General features: G+C 32.4%; 1 protein-coding gene across 2 annotated transcripts in view; it reads right to left on the bottom strand.

Moving 5' to 3' along the window:
* Nucleotides 1–13,905: 13,905 nt before the first annotated feature.
* Nucleotides 13,906–22,042, bottom strand: part of LOC146533881 (uncharacterized) — a 65,339-nt gene continuing 57,202 nt past the window's right edge. For both annotated transcript variants that reach the window (XM_085194606.1, XM_085194608.1), the window contains exons 10-13: nucleotides 21,043–21,204; nucleotides 16,431–16,645; nucleotides 15,424–16,344; nucleotides 13,906–15,280 (exon numbers count right to left, since the gene is read on the bottom strand). In XM_085194606.1, coding sequence (XP_085050732.1) covers nucleotides 14,737–15,280; nucleotides 15,424–16,344; nucleotides 16,431–16,645; nucleotides 21,043–21,204 — 1,842 coding nt within the window. In that variant the 3' untranslated portion in view covers nucleotides 13,906–14,736. The remainder of the gene's footprint in view (nucleotides 15,281–15,423; nucleotides 16,345–16,430; nucleotides 16,646–21,042; nucleotides 21,205–22,042) is intronic.

Raw genomic sequence — 22,042 nt, 5'->3', positions numbered from 1 at the left:
AGCAAAGTTGGTCGGACGCCACGACGGGGAATTCAAGGCCAATAAATCAAGGTGTTACCCTCTTTGAAAATCTAGTTGAAGCTTCTAAGTAGCAACTATTGAAAACGCCAATTTTATAATTCGAAAACTAAAAGATACCTCATGTATTTTATATTGTTAGCTATTTAAAAAAAACATTGTTTTTCTTTCCTATGTGTGATATTTTACATGTTAAGAATTTGACTAAAAGTGGGTAACGGAAGTATCTTAAAAGGGAACACTAGGTTCCTAGGTTTTCTCTGCCTTCTATGCTTTATATGGAATACAGTGTACGGCTTATCAATAACAACGTAACACAATTCCAGATTTTTCCAAAATCGATGCCTTTATTTATATTTACATAAATATAAATTTATTTTTTATCTTATTACTTTTACGAGTCACAATTTTTTCTTAATTAATTGGAAAAATAGTAATACCATCACAGTCTCATCAATCATATTTTGTTAACATTTTTATTTTACACTTAAAATTATTACCTCGATTTATTTTCGCCTGTACTTCCCTTTGTACCTCTCTCTTGTATTTTGAGTTCTTTATGTCTAAATAGTACGCCTATATTTCAATTGTCAAACGAAATGTTAACAAATAGATTTTCGTCATTGTGCTTTTTAATGGTGTTGTTGATTGAAAAAGCTTTGTCGTCTTGAATTATTTAGTATTATTAATCAGTTTCAATTGAATACAAAAGAAAAAGAGGCCGTAATGGCGCAGCGGCAACAAACGCGACTGGTTGTGGGTTCGAGGAAATTAAATATTTATTTAAATTTATCGCTCTGGTGGTAAGTGCGGCGTTGAGTTCCGCCACTCAACACACTGCATTATGCGGGATACAGCGTGAAGTTGAATAATATTAGGTTTATTCCGCCTAGCCTGCTGTATGCGTTATAAGAACTGAAGCGATATATTAATTTTCCATATTGCCATTTGCTAATCAGATTTAACACAAGATACTTCTTTGCAACCATCTTATGGACTCCCAGAGAAACATTGAAAATGGGTCGCCAGTTTTATCGATAGGCGTAAGGTCCAAATCGCTGTCGCGGTTTAGCGCGAAGAACCCAAACCTTAGCATAGTCTAGCATTAGATCTCTTCTTTCTCTTTCGACAAAATAGATATCGTCTCTATATCTATATTTCAAACGATATTGATTTCTATTATCATTTCGAGGGTAAAACTAAATCAACTTCAAAAATTTGGACTTCTAAACAGAGCACCCCCAATATTGGAACTAGATCTTTTTCTTCTTCTTTCTTTTGAAATTAAAGTAAAAAATCTTGAATCATTTAAATTTCTATAACGTCGATAGAAAATAAAAACCAACTCTTTTCTACAGCTTTTCTCAATTTTTTCTAAATAATATTTTGATTTGACTTGTAAGATTGCTTTATAAAGGTCAACTTGAATATTACAAGAAAACAAGTGACGGTTCATCGGAGCGTATTTCGCAAATGACCTTTCACAATTCTCTTTGAATGACTTTAGATTTTTTTTTCAATATAAACTTTGGACATACTCCTTAAGGATTGCGGTTTAACGACTTAGTTTATTGCCCGATTCCCAATTAGGCAATTTGAACTTGTGGCTGATGCTAAACTTAAATTACTCTTAGAAAATGGTTTTTGTACCAACGATCTTCTCAAAGGACTTAATTAAATATATTAATGATAAGCTGTTAAAGTAAAAAAAAGCTTATAAAAAAGTTTAATATTTGTATTTTTTTTTCTTATTTGATGAAATAACGAACGAACGAATCGAACGCCGTGGTGGAACTCAACGCCGGGCTATTGCCTTGGTGCTAAAGTGAAGAAATGAAAATATTTATTCATTATATATATTTCCCTCCAGTGGGGCTCGAACCCACAACAATCACGTTACAGTGATATTCTTGTACACCTGCGCTATGACGACCTCAAATAATAATAAAATAAATTTTCTATATAACTCAAAATAATTATTTCTCGATAAACACAAATAATTTGCTACCCTATTAAAATAAAACATGGAAGCATAAAGCAATTGGAAACGCACAAATTCGGTCATGGCACACCCTATCCCCAAAATTATCAATTAAACTGCTAATGCGAGCACAAATGTTCTACGAAAACCGTAAAACTCATTTCTCGTCCCCTCGCAAAATATTATGAAAAGGAAAAAGGGAAGGTTTCAATACTCTTGGGGCCTCTTGGGCCCATGACAGCAGTAGCCAGTAATCCGTTAAAACCCGAGGGTCACTTTACAATTATATATCACAGTGGACTCGAGTGTCGTTCACCATTTTGGATGTCAGAGAGACTCAGATAACATGTTATGTCTTGTTTGCTGAGTTTTATAGAATATTTTTATATATCTAGTGCCGGTAAAGAATAGGTAGATTTTTTTTTCAATTTTTTTAGGGTTCCGTACCTTTTAGGGAAAAAAGGAACCCTTATAACATCGCTTTGTTGTCCGTCTGTTTGTCTGTCTTCCAGCTTCTCCCTGTATCCCGCATTAGCAGGGTAGGGACCCTAGCGTTAAAACTCTCTGCTCCCCACTTTCTGCTGAAGTCTAGAGGTATTACGTGTTGAACGGTGGAACTCAACGCCACGTTTAAATGCCTCCAGCAAAGTGAAATGAAAATATAACATTTTTCATTACACTATGCCCAAAACTGCCATCTATTTCTATTAAAAATATATTAACAGTTTATATATTGGTGTCAATAACATATTAAAATATTATATATAACATATATAATTAATATATTTTACTTTATTCTATTCAGTTACATTGAATATTTAACAATTATAATAATATTAAGTAAAAGCCGTAGTATCAAAATTGAACTTTGCAGAAAGCTCGAAACTTATTCCGAATAACACGTCAGATATTACACTTCAACTGTTAAATAATAATTGAAGTGGAATGCGTAATTATTATAAATATACTTGCGTTTTCCCTAAGGTTTAAGTAAGGATAGATAATTGAAATTGACTTTTGTTTAGAACCCCAAAACTAGGGGGAGAAATTATCTCTTGCGTTCGCATCAAATTGATATTCTTATTCATTCTTAACAGCATTCGAATGAATGAAGAATTTATTCTTATTTTATTCAGCCAATGGAATACGAAAAAGGACAGTCGTGGCGTAGTTTTGATTCCCACTCGAGGATTTACCGTTAAAATTATACATCTTGTATATTAAGAAACATCTTTGATTTAATTATAATCAAAGACAATATAATATTTGTCTTAGTAAAGATTGACAATATTAATAAGATGTGATAAAGTATATGAGACATTCTCCAACAAAGGAACTAAGCTCGATTGGTGCTATTCAGATAGTTTAATATTTTTAACATTTTTAAATTGTATTCCACACGAAGAAAAGATAAATGCTTTTTTAAAATGGTATAAAAAATTAACATACTGGGTTTCGAACCCGCGCCTCTTAGAAACTTGGGAAAATTTACACTAAACAAAAGGCACAAAAGACTAAAAATAAATACTATTTAATCGTTTATGAGTATAGAGCAAATGTGCCTAACAAATAGATTGGGGACATTTCGACACACTAAAAGTTTAAAGTACTCAAACCACCCTCCGTTTTGAATGGAGGGGTGAATGTGCTTACTTCACTTATGTTCGTGCATTATTTATCACTTTTGATGCGCTTTATGCGTTCCTTATTGACTTGTGGGGGGTTTAAGAATTCGAACGCTTTGTCAAGCTTCTTTAATAATACATTAAAAATAAAAGCTTGAAATTGTAAACCTCTTATTGAGGTATTAAAAATTTGTAAAGTATTGAAGTTTTCTCTTTTAATATTTTCCAAGAGTATATACGTACCTCTTTATGGGTTTGTTCACATGTACGAAAAAATATTTTTTGGACTTATACATCCATTTTATATATCCAAATCAAAAAAAAATCAAAGCAATGATAATATCAGCTTCACGCTTTATCCCGCGCACATCAGGGTAGACAGATGGAACCTATTGTTAAGACACTCCGTTCCACACTTTCCGCCGAATTTTTCGAGGCCTTGAGTGTCCAGTGGCGGGTCAAATGCCGGGTTTTCGCCTTGCTGCCAAAATAAATGAATAATTCATTCCCCCGAGTGGAGATCGAACCCACAATTGTCGCGTTACAATCACACCCTTGTGCCCCTACACCACGAGGAATTATCAAAGCAGTTCAATTATAAAACCACAAAACAATTATCTTAATTATAAGCACACTCAACGCTACTTCCACATAATTATACAATACGGTACAATATATTATACAGGGTCAATAGATACACAAAAAAAAATAATATTAACATACCTGCTCCCCCACCCAAAAACTCGGGGCCCTTATTTAAATAAAGACATAATAATGCCATTAACTTCCATTTATAAATCAATGTAGCTAATTCAGTAGCACGCAATACGGCCTGATGTAATAAATCTTGCGGTAACTGTGCTGGAAAACGCACGGTTCACCTTACTGCTGGAAGCGGGAGAATTATTAAATTTTTGGTTTATTACCTAGATATATATTATTTAATTTGTATAGGTGCTAGTATTGGTAATGGTTGATTTTTTTTTTTGGTTGGTATTAATTTGAAACTCAATTAATGGTTTATAGGTTTTTTTTTACCTTTGTATTCTAACTGTTCGTAGAGTGTAGATAAAAATTATGGTTATATTTTAATTGTCAAAGCTAAAATACTGACGATTCCGCAAAATTATTTTAATTTCAATTATTTTGCAATTGTGGCCAACCTAGCAAAGTGGTACAAGTATCAGGCTATTAGCGCGGTAATTCTAAGTTTGATCCCGATTTAAATGATTATATGTAAGTTATTTTCATTTTCCCGCTTTCATAAGATAAAGCGTGGCGTTCAGTTACGCCACTCAATAGGCAACGTCTTTGAAATAGCCAATTAGTATAAAAAATATTCCAAATATTCAAAAATACTCGATTCCAACTCATGATTGTCGTATTCATATACCACGATTATGTACTCGTATGTAGATATTTCAATGATATTCAATCATTTCTATTATTATAATAAATTGTTACTCATTTTTTTCACTCAGTAAAAGATTTTTATCTTCCCAAATCATTAATTGCGCATAACTATGAAACCTGATGAACAAAGTGTCTTAACATTAGGTTCCCTCTGCCTTCCCTGCTCCGTGCGAGTCGATCTTGCACCCTAAAAAATCTATGAACCCTAATTATATCATCAACGCTAACAGAAATTTCAGGGTTATCAAGCTATAATATAAGGCATTCATTAAAATTTCTTCAAACGTTCGTGCGATAAACCAGTCAAATACCTTTCCCGCCGAAAACTTCGACTTATCTCCCTCACGTAGAAGGTCGTTACTCTAAAATTATGGCCGTGGTTAAACACATGCTACATTTAGTCGAAAGTTCATGTTACGCCGGAATAACTTGTTATTAACGCCAAAGGGCTCAACTCGAACTAAGTAAAAACTATGCTACGGTATCTAATAGTGATGTAATGGAAAGGGAATGATTTGGAATTTTTTTTCAGGATTAATTATTAAAAAATTTAGTTTAATTAGTTTATATTAAGGGAAGCCTTAGATTATGGATACTAGTGAAATATTATATTTGTTTGTTAATAGTATAAGAAAAAACGAGCACGATAGCTCTGACATAGAATAAGGCATTCCTGGCGCAATCAGACAGTTCGTGATTGTAAACGCTGGAAGAAAAGGTTAGATTCAATCTCCAACTGGATTAGTTAGATTATATTGATTCCTTTTTCAAATTCTGATAAGGCAAAGTCTGGCTTTGAATTCAGCCACTTGACACGCAAAAGTGACGCGGAGAGTGCCTTCTCTTTTTATTTTGTATTTTTTAAAAAAAATATAATTTATTTCAGGATTTTTATATTCATTAATGTATAAAATTAATACAAGTTTTATATAAAGTTTGAGAAATATGATGAACTGAATCAGTTATTTCTTTTGGATTATACATTAAATAAATACTCATTTTTCTTTGTAATTATGACATAATAAGTTATTACAGTGGCAGTAAGAGTATAAGCCTTTTAATTAACAAATAATGCATGGAAATATTCATTTAACTGTAACATCAAAGGGAAATATTGCGCACTCGATTGGGTGATACGTTTAATTATGGCGATTTATTGCAAGCAATAATGGTATTTCTGTTTGCTATTGTCATAGTTTTTTTCGTAAATAAATGTGATTATTATATATGCACTATATACAATTTTATATTATGTACCAAGTTTAAGTGGGCTGAGGCTGTCCTGGCGCAGGGGCACAAGGCTAACGCGACAGTTGCAGATTCGATCTCCAATCGAGAGAATATTTATTAATATTTAATTTTATCATCACTTGTCTGTGATTACGGGGCAGCGCGGCGTTAAGTTTCGCCACTCAACACGCAATGCCTCAAGAATCCGGTGGAAAGTAGCGAACGAAAGTGTCTTAATGGAAACCAAGTATCTTAAAACTAGGTTCTCAGGATAACCTGGGAACCTATTTTCTAAGATACTACCAGTGATAAATCTATCCTGTCGCAAGAGGTCCTGTCGTATGACCCCATCTTAGCGGATTTTTTGAAGTGATAACTTTTCACAGCACAGCACTAAATTGTCTGTGCCCTAATAAAACGTGAAATTAAAAATAATAAAAATATATATATGTATACCAGTACAAATATTCATAACTATATAATATTTTTAACTTTCTATTTTTGAACATGGTTATTGTACCGCAGTTGTCAGCATAAAAGTCGTTTCCTGTAAATGAGAAAACCCAAAACGGTGGCGTGAACTCTATATTTTAATTGTTATTTATGAAACTAACAACTAAAACATTCAATCTAGTATTTTTTCTATGAGAATAACTTTCAAAAAATATTTTTCGATATAAAAATAAATTTGTTTTGGTTTTATGGAGAATAAAAAAAATATTATTGAATTTTTTTAGCTTTACTCTGTATACTACGTGCGTAGTACGTACCTACGCAGGTATGTACAATGAATATAGTGTTAAATCACTCCGCTCTCCAATCTCCGCTCAATTTTGAAGACATTTCGTGTTGAGTTGCGTGGAAAATGATATAATTCTTACTTATTCAAGGTGGTGTTAGGTCTTCGTTTTTCCACTATATCTTGATTCACATTGTATTAAGAAAGCATTTAATTAAATAAGAATCTATATTTAAGTTGTCTGTCTTGAAATTGGTATAACATCAATGTCTTCATCTCAAAAGTATATTCATTTAGAAACCTACATAAAGCTATTGAACGTGTATTATTATTTATTGATTTTTACGTGCACTCTAAGCAATAAACGATAAAAGCACTTTGTTGATTAAATTTCTATGCGTATCGAACACTAATAACGTTATTGCAGTGAACATATGTTTTATTATATTTATTTGATTAGTGGAAAATATTGATGAAATAATAAATAACTAAAATTGTTGTTTTATTTGTAAACTCCACAGTATTTGTAGGTATTTAATAGGACTGTTTGTGTAGTGTATACCAGGGTAGGAAGAGGAAATCTAGTGTTCAATCATTCCATTTACTTGCTGCTGAGTTCTGGAGATATTGCGTGTTGATTGGCGGAGCTTAACGTCGCGCTTTCCCTCAAAATCAGAGCGAAGAAATGAAAATATAAGTTAAATAAATATTTCATTTCCTCGAGTGAAGATCGAACCCACAACCAATCGCCTTTACAGTGAAACACTTGTGCCCCTGTGCCACGACTAGTCTCATATTATAGGGCTGTCGGTACGAGTTATACAATTTTTTTAATATAATAAATTTGTAAGAGACAGGCTGTACTGAAATCATTTTAATATGTAGGTACTTTGATTTTCAATATGGATGTTCTAACAAAAGTTTAGTGTATTACATTACGCGTGACATTCTTTTTATCTTTACATTTTTCCAGCATATTAGGGTAGGTATAAGCATTAAGAACGTAATCTTTGCCAAAATTTTTAACAGCATATTGTAAAACGGAATTTAACCCTCCGCTTTATTTTCCTAGAGCGTGGAAATAAAAATAAAATTAATAAAAATTCCCCCGATTTGGGATCGAATCCCTTATACACCATCGCTTTCTGAAGATATCATCTTCAGATAATCGGAAAAAAGGAATATTTTATTTTTACATTTTTTCTAAAAAGCGATATTGTAAGCCATATATTATACATATATACATATAGAATCCAGGCCTCAATTCCAATTCGTGCAAAAACAAAAAAGCGTATATCCTCAGTAGATACAGGTGCACTTTTCAAATGGAATGTGGGAACAAAATTGATTGTGTAGGGCCGTTTTCCATTTAGATATGGAAATTTAGATCGTGTATACTGTCGTATACCGCATTCGGTGTGTTAGACACTAAAAATGTTCGATAGCTATTTGTGCTCGGGCATTTGCGAGAGATTTATCTCTTTGCTTTCAATTCTATTTTTTTATTTATATATTATTTATTTTATAGTTTGATTATTATATAATTGTTTTAGTTATTATAAGTGATTGATTTTCAAAAACACAGTATCGATGGGGCACGTAAGAAGTATAAAAACACCACGGAGGGCTATTTTAAAGAGGTAATTGACAGAGGAAAAGGTGAAAGAGGTACGCAGAGATCGTGGCGTTTGGCGCTCCTTTCTTTCTTACTCTTCCGCTAGGGACAGGCCGCGAAGCTTAAAAATGTACTTTTTTATAAAAAAAATATTAAATATTGTATTATCTTTTTAAATATTAAATGCGGTTGTAAAACATCACTATTTATGTTTTAATCAATCAACGTAAGAAAATAATTTCGACAGTAAAAAGTCTTGATAAACAATAAATAACATATAAGCAGATTGTAGGTAGTTTCAAATGTTTCTATCACTAGATTTCAACGGTTTTCGGAAGGCGTGGGTTCAAATCCTGCTAAATAAACGTTTTAATATGCTATTATGCAAATCTGAGTAATAAAAATATTTCTAAATAAAATTACCAATCTTTCTAGTGAGGATCCAGTTAATATGCCAATAGAGTTACTATAATGACTATAATTCCCCAAAATAATAAATGATAGTGTTAGAGTTTTATACCATTAAAAGGTATGGTATATAAGAAAAATATACGTCTGTAGTGTTGATGGTTAATAATAAAAAGTCTACTTACAGTTAACACTGCGTATATTCAACACCACTTTAAAGTTCATATAGTTTGAACACAAATAGACACACACACATTTTATACAAAAGTCAACCACAAACATATATGTATACAAAAGAAAACACGATAATTACAATAATATTAACAAATAACTGAGAAAACAACGGAACGGTTATAAAACGCATCGAGTGGCAAGCGTCGACTGTTATAAAAAAATATGCCGTCGACAGGAGGGTAGGCGTAAATATTAGGATACCGTACCGGTTCAGTCGACGACAGCAAGTGTTTTCATATAAATATACTATAATTATGCTAATACTTAATATAAAATATATAAATTCTATTAAATATATGTATGTATATAAATGATAAATAAATAAACTATAAATATAAATAATAGTTTCCTACACGTCTCTTATGGAAAACCATGAGAAACGTATATTTTTCTTTCCATGATTAAGGTACAATGTTGGCCGCCATCCAAAGTACACTATCGTTAAGTATGTGAAAAGTAGCAAACAAAAGGGTTATGCTTTATTTAACCTCTAGTCAAGATCAAGATACCGTATACAGAATATTATTTGATTTGCTTCTATTATAAAACATGTTCTTACACAAAATAAGTAACATTTTTTGATAAAAAAATAGTAATAGTAAAAAAAATTCCTCATTAATTCTATTTTTAGAGTAGTTTACCGTTAACGTTAGTTAGTTGTTATATTATAGAAGATTATATATGTGTTGACTTCTGCCCCTGAACACGCAATGCCCCAGAATTCGGCAGAAAGTGGGGAACGGAGTGTCTTAACACTAGGTTCCCTCTGCCTACCCTGCTATGTGCAGGATACAGCGTGAAGCTGATTTAATTTTATATTCAAAACATATTAACTAATAAAATATAACCTTACAATAGATCATCGAAACTTCAGGAACAACGTGGCAAAAATGACATTACATGTTTCTCTTGTTATTCCCAAGTCTGTTTCCATCGCAGCTTTAATTAGTTCATCTGATAATTCAGTTTGCGCAGCGCTCGTTACGTCGGCGAAGTGGACAGACTAATGCAGCCCGAGCCTATAATCTGATTATGAAACGAGACAAATACAAATTACCCGAGTTACGGGTGACGTCTCTATGAGTTTTTAATGGTTTGATTGACATCTATTCGGTTCTCATTTGTTCTTCTTCTTCACTTGTTTTAAAAGTAAATAAACTGCCAAATTGATTTCTTTTTAGCATTTCATGATTTTTAAAACGCGCGGAGCGCGTAGCCAAGTAGTTTTTACAAACAGAACTGGCGAGCAGCACCGTGTGTTATTTTACACGAACCATTTGAAGCCACTTTTTACCTATTCGTAACTCAAAAACTATTCCACTTAAAGCTGTCATATTTGGCTCAAATATTTAGACCCCCTACCTGTATACGTGCATTAAATTTCATGAACACAGCTCAAACAGTTATTTAGATAATGACGTCCAAAAATCGTTAATTTTTAGGGGGGTGACTGACCTATAGACCTTAATGTTAACCAAGTTCCAGATGACCTAGAATGGTGAAATTTAGCATCCGGTTAAGTAATTGGGTGTATGTCAAGGGAAAAATCCGAAACTAGTATTTTTTAAATATTTTCTTATAATTTTTCAATAAATAGATTCAATTAGGAACATTTACTTATAGCGCCTGTAATGAAAGCATAGCAATCAAAGTTCATGATAATTGATTTTTAGGCTTAGCGCCGGCCAAAAAAATAAGAGCAAATGCATTATTTATATATGTTGCTTTAATTTATGTCACGCGTTAGTAAATATTTTATTTGTTTTGTAGACTAACTTCACTATTACTTACGTAAGCCATCTAAAACAACACGATGCTTTCAAGTATATTTTAAGATAAGATATGTCTCCATTTGTAGCTGAAAATGACTCTAATTTATGTCCTGAGAAAGCCTGTGATCATGTGGACTTCAAGGGCTTCACGTAACCATATAAAAACATAATAAATGGATTAACATCCTTCATTATTATTTATTACTAGCGGACGCGCGCAGCTTCGCTTGCCTTTTTAAGGGTGAATTCTAATAACCCATGAAACGTGTGTTCAATGAAATATTTTTAAGTCTAAATTTCAAATTTTATAAAAATCCCTTCTTAGTGGATGTACAGATTACGAAAGTAAAGTTTTGTCCAAATTTCACGTTTCTACCATCAGCGGTTAAGGCTGTGCGTGCGTCTTACCTCAGTCAGTGAGGACAAGTCCTTTTTATATATATAGATAATTTAAACATTTTAGTACTTATTATACTAAGAGTATTTGCATAGTCGATTAACGTATTTGATATTAAATTATTATTACAATATTTAAGTACTAAGTGCTATATAAGATCCTATAAGGGTTCTGTTTTATTGCTTTCGAGGTACAGAATCCTAAAACAGAAAAAAAATACTCTAAAAAATAAATATAAATAAAAGCTTTTAAAAAATAATTATATTGATAGAAATATATATAAAAATTAATAATAATATACTATCTGTAAGGTCAGTCGTGGCACAGGGGCACAAAGTGTGACTGTAAAACCTGACTGGTTGTGAGTTCGATTCCCACTCGAGGAAATGAAATATTTATTTAAACTTATATTTCCATTTCTTCGCTCTGGTGTCGAGGCAAGGCGCGGACTAGAGTTCCGCCACTCAACACGCAATGCCTCCAGAATCCGATGGAAACTAGGTTCTCTCTGTCTACTCTTCTGTGTGCGGGATACAGCGTGAAGCTGATTTGATTTTTATTTTGATATATTGTCAGCCTACCAGCTATCTTAACAGAAGTAATTATAAAGTTAATATAATTAACAGTAAAAACTTAAGTAATTGTTAATAAAAAAAATAAGAGAAAAAAAGAGAAAATTAGAAATTACTTAAACAAAATAATAAAAAATAAATAAATCCGCTTTACTGTGTATCCCACACATAGCGGGATAGACAGAGGGAACCTAGTGTTAAGACACTCAGTAACTCCACTTTCCATCGTATTCTGGAGGCATTGCGTGTTGAGTTATTCCAATAAAATAATAAAATTAGAAAAAAATAATAATAAATATATCAGATTTGTAAACGCAGCATACATTAATTACTTTCTAATCTGACAACTGTCATTTAATCAACAAAATAAAAACTATGGTCGAGATTCATAGATAAATATAATCTATTTTCATATATAATTAAATATCATCTTAAGAGTAATAAAACATAATATTATTGACCATAATAAAAAAGTAAATACCTAATTATATTAGATATATTTTATTGTACGAAAGCGCTCATATTTTAATGGTTTTTTGGCTTGGGTTTCATGATTTTACTGGTTTTAGGAACACTTGTGAAAACGGCAGAGAACGAAGTCGACCTTGGGATCATATCAATTCAGATTTGTACCGTCAGCACTTAATAAATTTATTGTCTATATTTTTTCCAAGACATGTTGAACAATGAGTCGTTCAAAAGAATTGCTTGTGGTTGAAACAAGAACCTTACACCGAATTGTTTCAATGCCTCCCGATGGGAGCGGTCTCTTCCATGCTATTGCATATTCTTTGCTTGAGCGTATTGATATACAACAAACTAACAAATTGCGCGAGACTATAGTAGAGTACGTATGTCGTAACTGGAATGATTTAAATATCTACACTAGCGCTCGAAACGGGAATCCTTACTCTTCTAAAGAAGACATGCTTTGCTTAACTACGTAAGGAGCTACTTCCTTAATAAAGGCTGCAGTAGATTTGTACAATATTAAGATAGAAGTGTATTATCACAATGGTGTCCTACTTGGTTTATTCGGCGAAGAGAAATGTCCTATGAAGCGCTTACTCTAAACTATGTTTTAAAAAGAGCAACTATTGAGTTTCTTTCCGTAGTAGCTTCCTATAGGAAAAGTACTTATAATGGCCAAATTGAATAAAGAATATTTTGATTTTGATTACATTATGAACCTTTCTACTTATGATTTCTGTACAAAAAGTAATGATATCCCGTCAAAAACATAAATGTAAAATGAAAGCCAAGTTCAGTAATAAAACATATGGCTTCAGCGATAAAAGAAGTGAGATGTAAATGTATGCCAAGTTCAATGGTCAGTCCTGAAATTTATTTTTAACAATATAAAATATTTTATAACAACTGAAAATGCCCATTCTTCTTACAACTTGGAGACTTTATTTATGTGTAATATCTGATTTGGCTAGTTTTCATATGAATTTACAATAGAATCTGAATAGAATAAAATTTGAATACATTCATTTATATCGATGTAAATTAATTTGAAAACTAGCCAAATCAGATATTACACATAAATAAAGTCTCCAAGTTGTAAGAAGAATGGGCATTTTCAGTTGTTATAAAATATTTTATATTGTTAAAAATAAATTTCAGGACTGACCATTGAACTTGGCATACATTTACATCTCACTTCTTTTATCGCTGAAGCCATATGTTTTATTACTGAACTTGGCTTTCATTTTACATTTATGTTTTTGACGGGATTTTTATTACTGTGTTATTACTTAATCAAAGCAATAAATACAAAATTATGTATATGCCACACTAGATGTGTATTTTCGTTTATAGTTTAGTAAAACCTAGACATATTCTGTCTTTGGTAATATTCAAATTAAATAAGAAAAGAAGGAAAATAAACAAAAATATTTTTAGAAATGACTTTAATGTTCATTTTATTTGGAAATTACTTACAGACTTTAAAAATTCTTATTCAATAATTTATTTACAATTAACATTATTGATACCTATTTAATACATTTACACACATTTCAAGAAACTATATGATACACAAGGAAATTTAACCATTTGAAGTTACACAGTTCTTGTTGACTTATCTATTTTTTACAACCTATATCACATTTCATTTTATAGCTAAAATATTTATATTACTCGTGAATATTACAAAGGAATTGCGAAGAAATATCGCCATACAAAATAATCAGTTTAGTACCATGTTAGATTGTAGTGTTTCCAATTTGTAAACGTTCTGTTCATTTTAATCGCTAACTCCTAGTAGTATTACATTTTATAATGTTTTTTATTAACTTGTATCTTAAAATTGTATTGTCAAGCATTTTATGTACATTCAGATATGTTATTTGATGAAATATTTATATTCGCCATACCAAGTACAAAAATTAGAAAATTTTACAAACAATGTCGTCTGGAGGCAACGTATGAAACTTACTAGTGAACTATGTACAAAATAATAAAGAGTAGAATATATCGACTACTGATAAATACCATCTTCACGACATTGAATTCGAAGCCAAGGATAAAAACCTTTACTGCATAACGATATAACACTGTAACAGCACATGATGTTTTGTTAATATTAATGGATTGAAATGTTAAAGGTGGCACTCCTGCCAAATTCAGTCTTCATTATATATTTATACAATGAACATAACATGAAATGTTGGTATCTTTGTTCAGATTCGATATTATAAAGTTGTTTCTAAAAGGTCTGGTGAGGGTCAACAGAAACCGTCTTTTAAATCTGGGTAACTCAGGTCTGGCATAGGTCTCCTTGAACCGTTACCTCTATTGTTTTCCATTCGGAGACCACGACCAGCTCTTCCTAAGCTAGCGTATCTTGTATCGAGTTTATCTTTTTGTGCAACTTCATCGTAATATCTGGCATCATTTAAACCAGCGCTGTACTTCTGGCTTAAGCTGTATTTATCTATTGTTGCATATTTCTGCACAGTTGCATATTGTCGTGTATTATCTGGGCCTCCATTAACTTTAGCACGATCATAAGGCCTTTCTTCAGGTGGCAAAGCACCATCTAATCTGGCTTTAAATTCTTTATCTTTTCTTTTCCTTCTCTTACATGCACAAAGCGCTATGGCTATGGCGCATATAAGAAGGCCGATTCCAGCAACTACAGCAACATAAGGTGGTGGTAAGGATAATTTAAATGAACAATTGGAATCATCTTCATCATATCCTGAGGGACAATGAGCACTGCCGTCACACCATAATGTCAAAGGAATGCAAGCATTCAGTTCCGGGCAACTAAAAAAAAATAATTTAAGTATTTTAATTTCCTAGAGTCAATAAAAACCATAAACACATATATAAAAAAGAAAAAAGTCAGTATCATCAGGTTTATAGATAATCAATTGGAGAAAGAACAACAAACAGTTAATAGCACTTACTTGTATTTACAGTCGAGAGTTGCAGATGCAGGCAGTATATTTGAGTCGGGATCATGCTCAATCGACGGTTTTTTCATTACTTCTATCCACTTAATAGAATAATCTGCCTGCTCATGTTGAAGGAAATCTATAACATAGCTTTTAGCATGTGGTTTTAACGAGGATTCTATGGTTGTTTGTGATGATTTCCAGCCAGGAGAATATAATTCAATGGTACTAGCAATATCAGGGCAAATTTCTCTATATGAAGAAGTATCTCGAGCCTCGTATATAAATAAACGGTTAGGTGTTGGACAAAAAGGAGACGCTGAATTTATATCATAGCCGGGAATTTTAACATATAAATAGCGACCTTGTACAGGTGTTACCCCATCTCCTCCAGGTTCAATTAGCCATGGTCTATGAACACATGCAACTTCAGCTCTAACACTCTCAGATATAACATTTCTATCGCCAACGATTTCTGGTGCTATAGAAGCCTCTCTTTTATCAAATAACCTTATTTCGCCACTACTTCCTCTAAGCCGTCTATTCCCCCAGCCAGTAGAGCATACCGTTTCGTCTCCCGGCCCAATCGGAATAAATTTATATTCACCTTCAAACGCAAAATCATCGTAATCTTCCGTTATATTCATCATAGTAACCGTAAAATTTATTTCGACCACTGGGGCCGTTAATGTATGAATGTTTAAAGGTTCAGAACGGTTTGTACATAAGCAATCTCTTTCAATTGGAATTCCTTCCCAGGGATATTCTGTAATAATAATTTCGGCTAGACCCTCGCCGCCAATTATCCTTCTCGCCGGTCTGTCACATTTCCAACGGCTAGTGCGAGAATCTTTATGAGTGCTACAAAGTTTATTGCCAAAATACGTATTGGTAAATGTCAGTTGTATTCTTTCGCCGTGTTTTGCTTCGAATCTGTAAGAAAATGTAATATATATTTCATTTTGTCTGTTATATATATTAAAGAAATAGCAACTATTCGTAGCGACGAACGTAATTACCTCAAAATACAAGTGAGATTTTGTGAACCACCCCTCCCATAGTAAAATATGGCACGTGGTGCTTGAAATCTCCCTGAATACGTGAGAGCTGACTTAAAGACCCTGTCGCATGCCGACTGAGAGTCCACCAAAGGTTGCCCTTGCTCGCTCACATCTACGAATTCGTACCGTAGTACGAAAGAGACAGGATATAATGCTGATCCTTGACGCAGCTCCTGCGGGAAAATATTATTTACTTAGCTTTTGTTAGTCTGGCTGACATCTGTGCAAAGTTTATTAACGGGCTTCTACTGAGTAAATTAGCTGTTTACTTTGAATTTGCCCTTAAATCAACAAAATACGCTAAAGCTAAACATTTTTGGTCTTATATTATTTACTCCTAAATAAGAATGTCGGCATCACAATAGAATTTGCGATAATTAAAACTTACTACGCTGCAACTTTTTAATCAGGAAACCATACGTAGGTCGATGAAAAGTTAATAATTATGCCAAACAAAATTGTGAGCAATTACTTTTAAACTTCAAATATTTAGTTAAGGAACTTGGTACAGTCCTTCAGAGTGGAATTTAATATTGAATAATAAAGCAGTTCTCGGCTTGTGACTTTAACAACTTACTTAAAGTCAGGTTTCCCGTATTAACTGGGACGCGCTGCTTTACGCGTCAGTCGTTAAGAATACTATTGTTAATGAGCTTGTTTTATTATAACATCTATGATTATTTCACTAAATATAATATATTTTAAGCTGTAATAATTTAGATAGTTCAGTCATAGATAAAATTTGACATACGAGTATATTATAAAAATGTAATATCTATTGTCTTGCTAAACCTTAACAACAAATACATATTATAAGAAAAATAAATTCTTAATACCTTTAAAACGTACTACCCGTAAAACATATGTACAAAGACATTTCGATTTCACAATTGTTTCTTACAAATTCCAAATAATTTTAAAAGAAATGCATATATTGCATTCAATCTAGTTCTAATAATTTAACACAAGTAAGGCGTTCCATCACGTATGAAAGCAGAAAACGGAGAGTGCACGTGCTCGTTGCATTATTCACCCTGGATGCAAGTCTGCGCGTGACTTATCTGACTCCCACTGAATATGTCGCACAGCGGAAAAATTCAACTCACAATGAAAACTTGAAAAATTCGCGTCATCCGTCTCGTGCTTTGGTGTGACAGCTAATTTTGTGTTCATGTTTGTGTATGGATGTTTGTATGAGGGAAGTCGTAGCGTACACTCGTATAGCTCAATGGAGTTATCTTTTGTGATATTTTAATGGTTATAAATCTGATAAAGCTGTATAAAGTTAAGTATATTTGTTCTAAATAGAATGTTGTAGTTTTAACATTTTTAATATGAGATATATATATTCATATTTTAAAAAATTATTGCTGTATATTTATATTTATTGCTATACGCACCAAAGTCTTACTAAACCATGCCTACAAATACGCAAATATATATTATAGAAAAAAATATTTCTTATTATATTATAATATTTATTTAAAATAAATTGTTAATATTATATTTTTCTTTCTTTCTTAAAACATCACATTTCTCTTAAACAAACTGAACAAAATATATTTATAATAGAAAATTTTATACGATTGCGTAACCTTATAGCGAGTTTAACGGTATCGAAACCTTTATTATACTATACGAGTATTCAGTTCACGTAATCGACAAAAGCTGGGAATATGTCAGCGTCGAGAGCGATTTGTGGCTTGTCTCGTGCGTGGATCGGTGAAAGCCGGGTATTATGGATCAGCAAATATAGAAATTACTATTAAACTTTGGGAAGCGTTAAATGTATATTTAGTATATCAGCTTCACGCTTTATCCCACACACTACAATACAATAGGCAAAGGGAACGTTTGTTTCTTTTATTTTCTGTCGAATTCTGGGGGCATTGTGTGTTGAGTGGCGGAACTCAACGCCGCGCTTTGCCTCGACGCAGTGAATAAATAAAAATGTACACTTAAATAAATATTTCATTTACTCCAGTGGGAATCGAACCCACAATTAGTTAAGTTTACAGTCACACACTTGTGCCTGTGCGCCACGAATGGCCTTATATTTATTATATTTTATAGCAAAAATGATACAGTTAAAAGAGCAAGCGAGCGATAATATATTATTGTAGAATCTTTAAATAGGTTTTATTCGGCTTTATTATTACTATATAATTTTCTATATAAAAATATAAAACGGTTGCTTTTTGTTTTAATGAAAACATAGCAATATTGCCTACATTAGCATCTATCAGCAAGATTTTTATTATTACGTTTCATTAAAATTAATTCTTAATTTTTCCAGAGGCAATCCATTATATCTGTAAATATATGGTATATCTGTATATGGTATATCTGTAAATATATATATATATTATATTTTATAGTAAAAAAATATTATAGTTAAAAAAGTGAACGAGAGATAATTTAAAAATTAGTTTTCTTTTCTCCTTTTTAAAAATCGCTCCGTTCATTCCATTCATTCATGTTATTTTTAATCAAGTAATTGCTCGCTTTTAACATTTGATCTTAATGAAAACAGCATAATACATACTGATATAATATACTAACATAATATATGCAGAAGATCTGTATAGTATTTTTCATATTTATATACTTTTAGCAAGAAGAAGATTTAATTGCACCGTTTCTGCTTTTATGCAATAAAAATAATTAATTACAACATTTTAATGTGGTACCTTTGTATGGAAATAAGCTTTTTGAGAGCTATTTAATTTCATATGAGCATGTTATTCAAATTAGTCTAAAACGCATTCGTATAAAACGTAATAAAATACCTTCGTTTGTGTATTATGGAAAAGCCTAGTTTAAATAGCTTACTCTAAATAATTATTATTTTATACTTTCATGTTATATGTATAGTTAATTATAGTTAATTTAAATAAGACCAATGCCACCTGCAACGAGTGACAATAATAAGTTCAAGCAAGTTAACAACAAGACACTTCTTAAATTATATCTGAAATAAAATTCACCAAATCTTTCTTTTCATAAGGCCAGTTGTGGCCAGAGGGCACAAAGTGTAAACGTGACAAACTGTGGGTTCGATTTCCACTCGGAAAAATAAAATACTTAATATTATCTTCATTCTGGTGTCGAGGCAAAGCACGGCGTTGACTCCCGACAACCGACCTCAACACGCAATGCCTCCAGAATTCGTTGGCAAATGGACAGAAGAACAGAGTGTTTTAACACTAAGTTCGCTGAGTGATTCTAAAAAAATCCTCCTTTTCGCTACGTTTATACGGAACATGGTACAACTCGCAGCAGCTCTGAAACTAATGACATCCACGTCTCGTGTTTGTGCGTTACATTTTTCATGGAGTGCAAGCAGCATCAACCTCTATGCATAGCTGAGCGAACCAAAATAGAAGCGTAGTGTTTGCGATGTAATGAAAAGACCGAAAAGACCTTCAGAAAAGGATTTCTATGCGACCCTGTTTGAGTCACAAGAGCAAGCTTATTTAGGATTCTCTTCAAAATCTAAGAAGTAAACGTGATATTAATCTTTATAGCGCCGTGGCTAAGAAGTTGACAACCGTGTCACTTTGTAAATAGGGTACGTGGGTTCATAATATTCACTTAGGAAACAAAATAAAAAGACTGAACTACTAAATATATGGTATAATTAGTGTATAAGTTCAATAGAAGATTAGATAAATATATAAATATTCTTGTTGACCTCGTCTGATATTCTCTCAGAAATATAGAAAATATTGAAATTAATTACAAGGAGATATTGAGTGTCTCTTGAGAAATTAAGAATTAATTTTGATGAAACGTAACAATAAGAAATTTTAATGGTAATATCTACAATATTGCTGTTTTCATTTGAAAAACAAATATTTTATATATAAAATAATCATATAGTAAACGAAGTCGACCAAAACCTATTTAAGGATTCCATAATAACACATTTTCCAGAGGCAAAATACGTATTTATAAAATAATAATAGTAAAGCTAAATGGAATACAAATTTCACATTAGAAACACATGGTGCGAATACATCGAAAGCACATTAATTGTGTCAGCCACAATTCGCTATTAGACATATATATGATTGATACAAGTTGCTGCTCTGAATTTTGAAAGCCCCAGTAATATTACATGAAATCGATAAGTGACAGGCACAAACGTGTGATTTTAAGCGCGATAGGTTGTCGATTCGATTCCCAGTCAAGGAAATGAAGTATTTAATATTTTCATAATAATTTTAACATTTTCTTTCTGGTGTAGAAGCGCAACGGTGATTTTTACCACTCTACACACAATGCCTACAAAATTAGGCTAAAAGTAGGGAGCGGAGTGTCTTCGCACTAGAATCCCTCTATCTTGGATCGGTTCCGAAACATATTTCAGTCAAAATTCAATTCATATGCCTGAGTTTAGTTTCTGCAACGATTATAAAACAGCTAATGTCAATTAAAAACATCTATTCTCATTTTTTTTCTGGGTTACGCAATTTTAATGATAATTAATAATTATCATAATAATGACAATTATAATTTTAATGACAGAAACATTGTTTTTTACACAAACATTGTATATGGTATTTACCTGTAATATAGTTAATGCGGAACCTGTAGTAATGTAGCTTTCGCTCGGCGCGCACGGCCGGGTGGCTCGAGTGGCGTTGGACAACAGAGCATGATCACATAGGCGAGGCGACTCCTCTCTGCAGAATGAGCCCAAGAGTGACTTCTTGTCTGTCATCTCCAACTTGGAACAAAAGAAGAGAATTAACCAAATTATTTTACCTTATTATATTTCAGAGGCGAGACGTGTTGAATGTATTGACGTATGTTAATTTTTCAATAAACTGTAAATTATTAATAGGTAAGAGTTCTTAAGCAGAGTTATATAAATCTTCGTACTAGAAGTATACGGAGGAATAAAATTGTAACGCTTGTATAAAAATTTCAATTCGGGTTTAATTGGCCAGAGTGCTATAACGTGTTATCAAAAAGGTCCATCTTGCCCTTTTCAAAATTTCAAAAAACGTAAACCACTTAACATTTAATAAATATTTAAAAGTTTTTAAAGAAAACGTTGCAACACAGTTTTATTTGTAACAGCTATATTTAAACACGGTTGCAATAATGTTTTTCTCAAAGAATAAGCCGTGACCCACTTCCGAAGTACACAATCTACGGGCAGGAAGTGATTTGCTCCAGGTGCACTATTTGCTCAAACTATCTGGTAGCGAGGAAACTTTTCTGATTAAAGTGCCAACAAAAAATAACTTCAGCGTAGCTCATCCATTCTTAATGCAAACGGTGGAACGAATGAATGAATGAATGGAACGAAACACCGCAGTGCAGTGAGAGAAGTCACTAGTCGGTGAGAGTACTCAGACACATTAAAGAAAATTAATGTTTGGCTCCCGACGTCAAGTGGGACCGGGTAGTTGGCGAAGTGAAATGGTACGAATAAAAGCGGGAACGCCACCCAATTTTATATAGCTCCTTCCTTATATTTGTATTCTATAGTTTTTTGTGCGTTAAGTTATTTCTCTATTTATTATTTTAGAGTAGTTTGTTGGAATTCCTTATCGGTT

This window comes from Heliconius melpomene, chromosome 12 (assembly GCF_056956725.1).
Source record: "Heliconius melpomene rosina isolate 202511_hmr_F chromosome 12, ASM5695672v1, whole genome shotgun sequence".
Classification (NCBI taxonomy): Eukaryota; Metazoa; Arthropoda; class Insecta; order Lepidoptera; family Nymphalidae; genus Heliconius; species Heliconius melpomene.
Note: the sequence above shows the minus strand (reverse complement) of the source record. Positions and strands in the feature narration are given on the sequence as shown.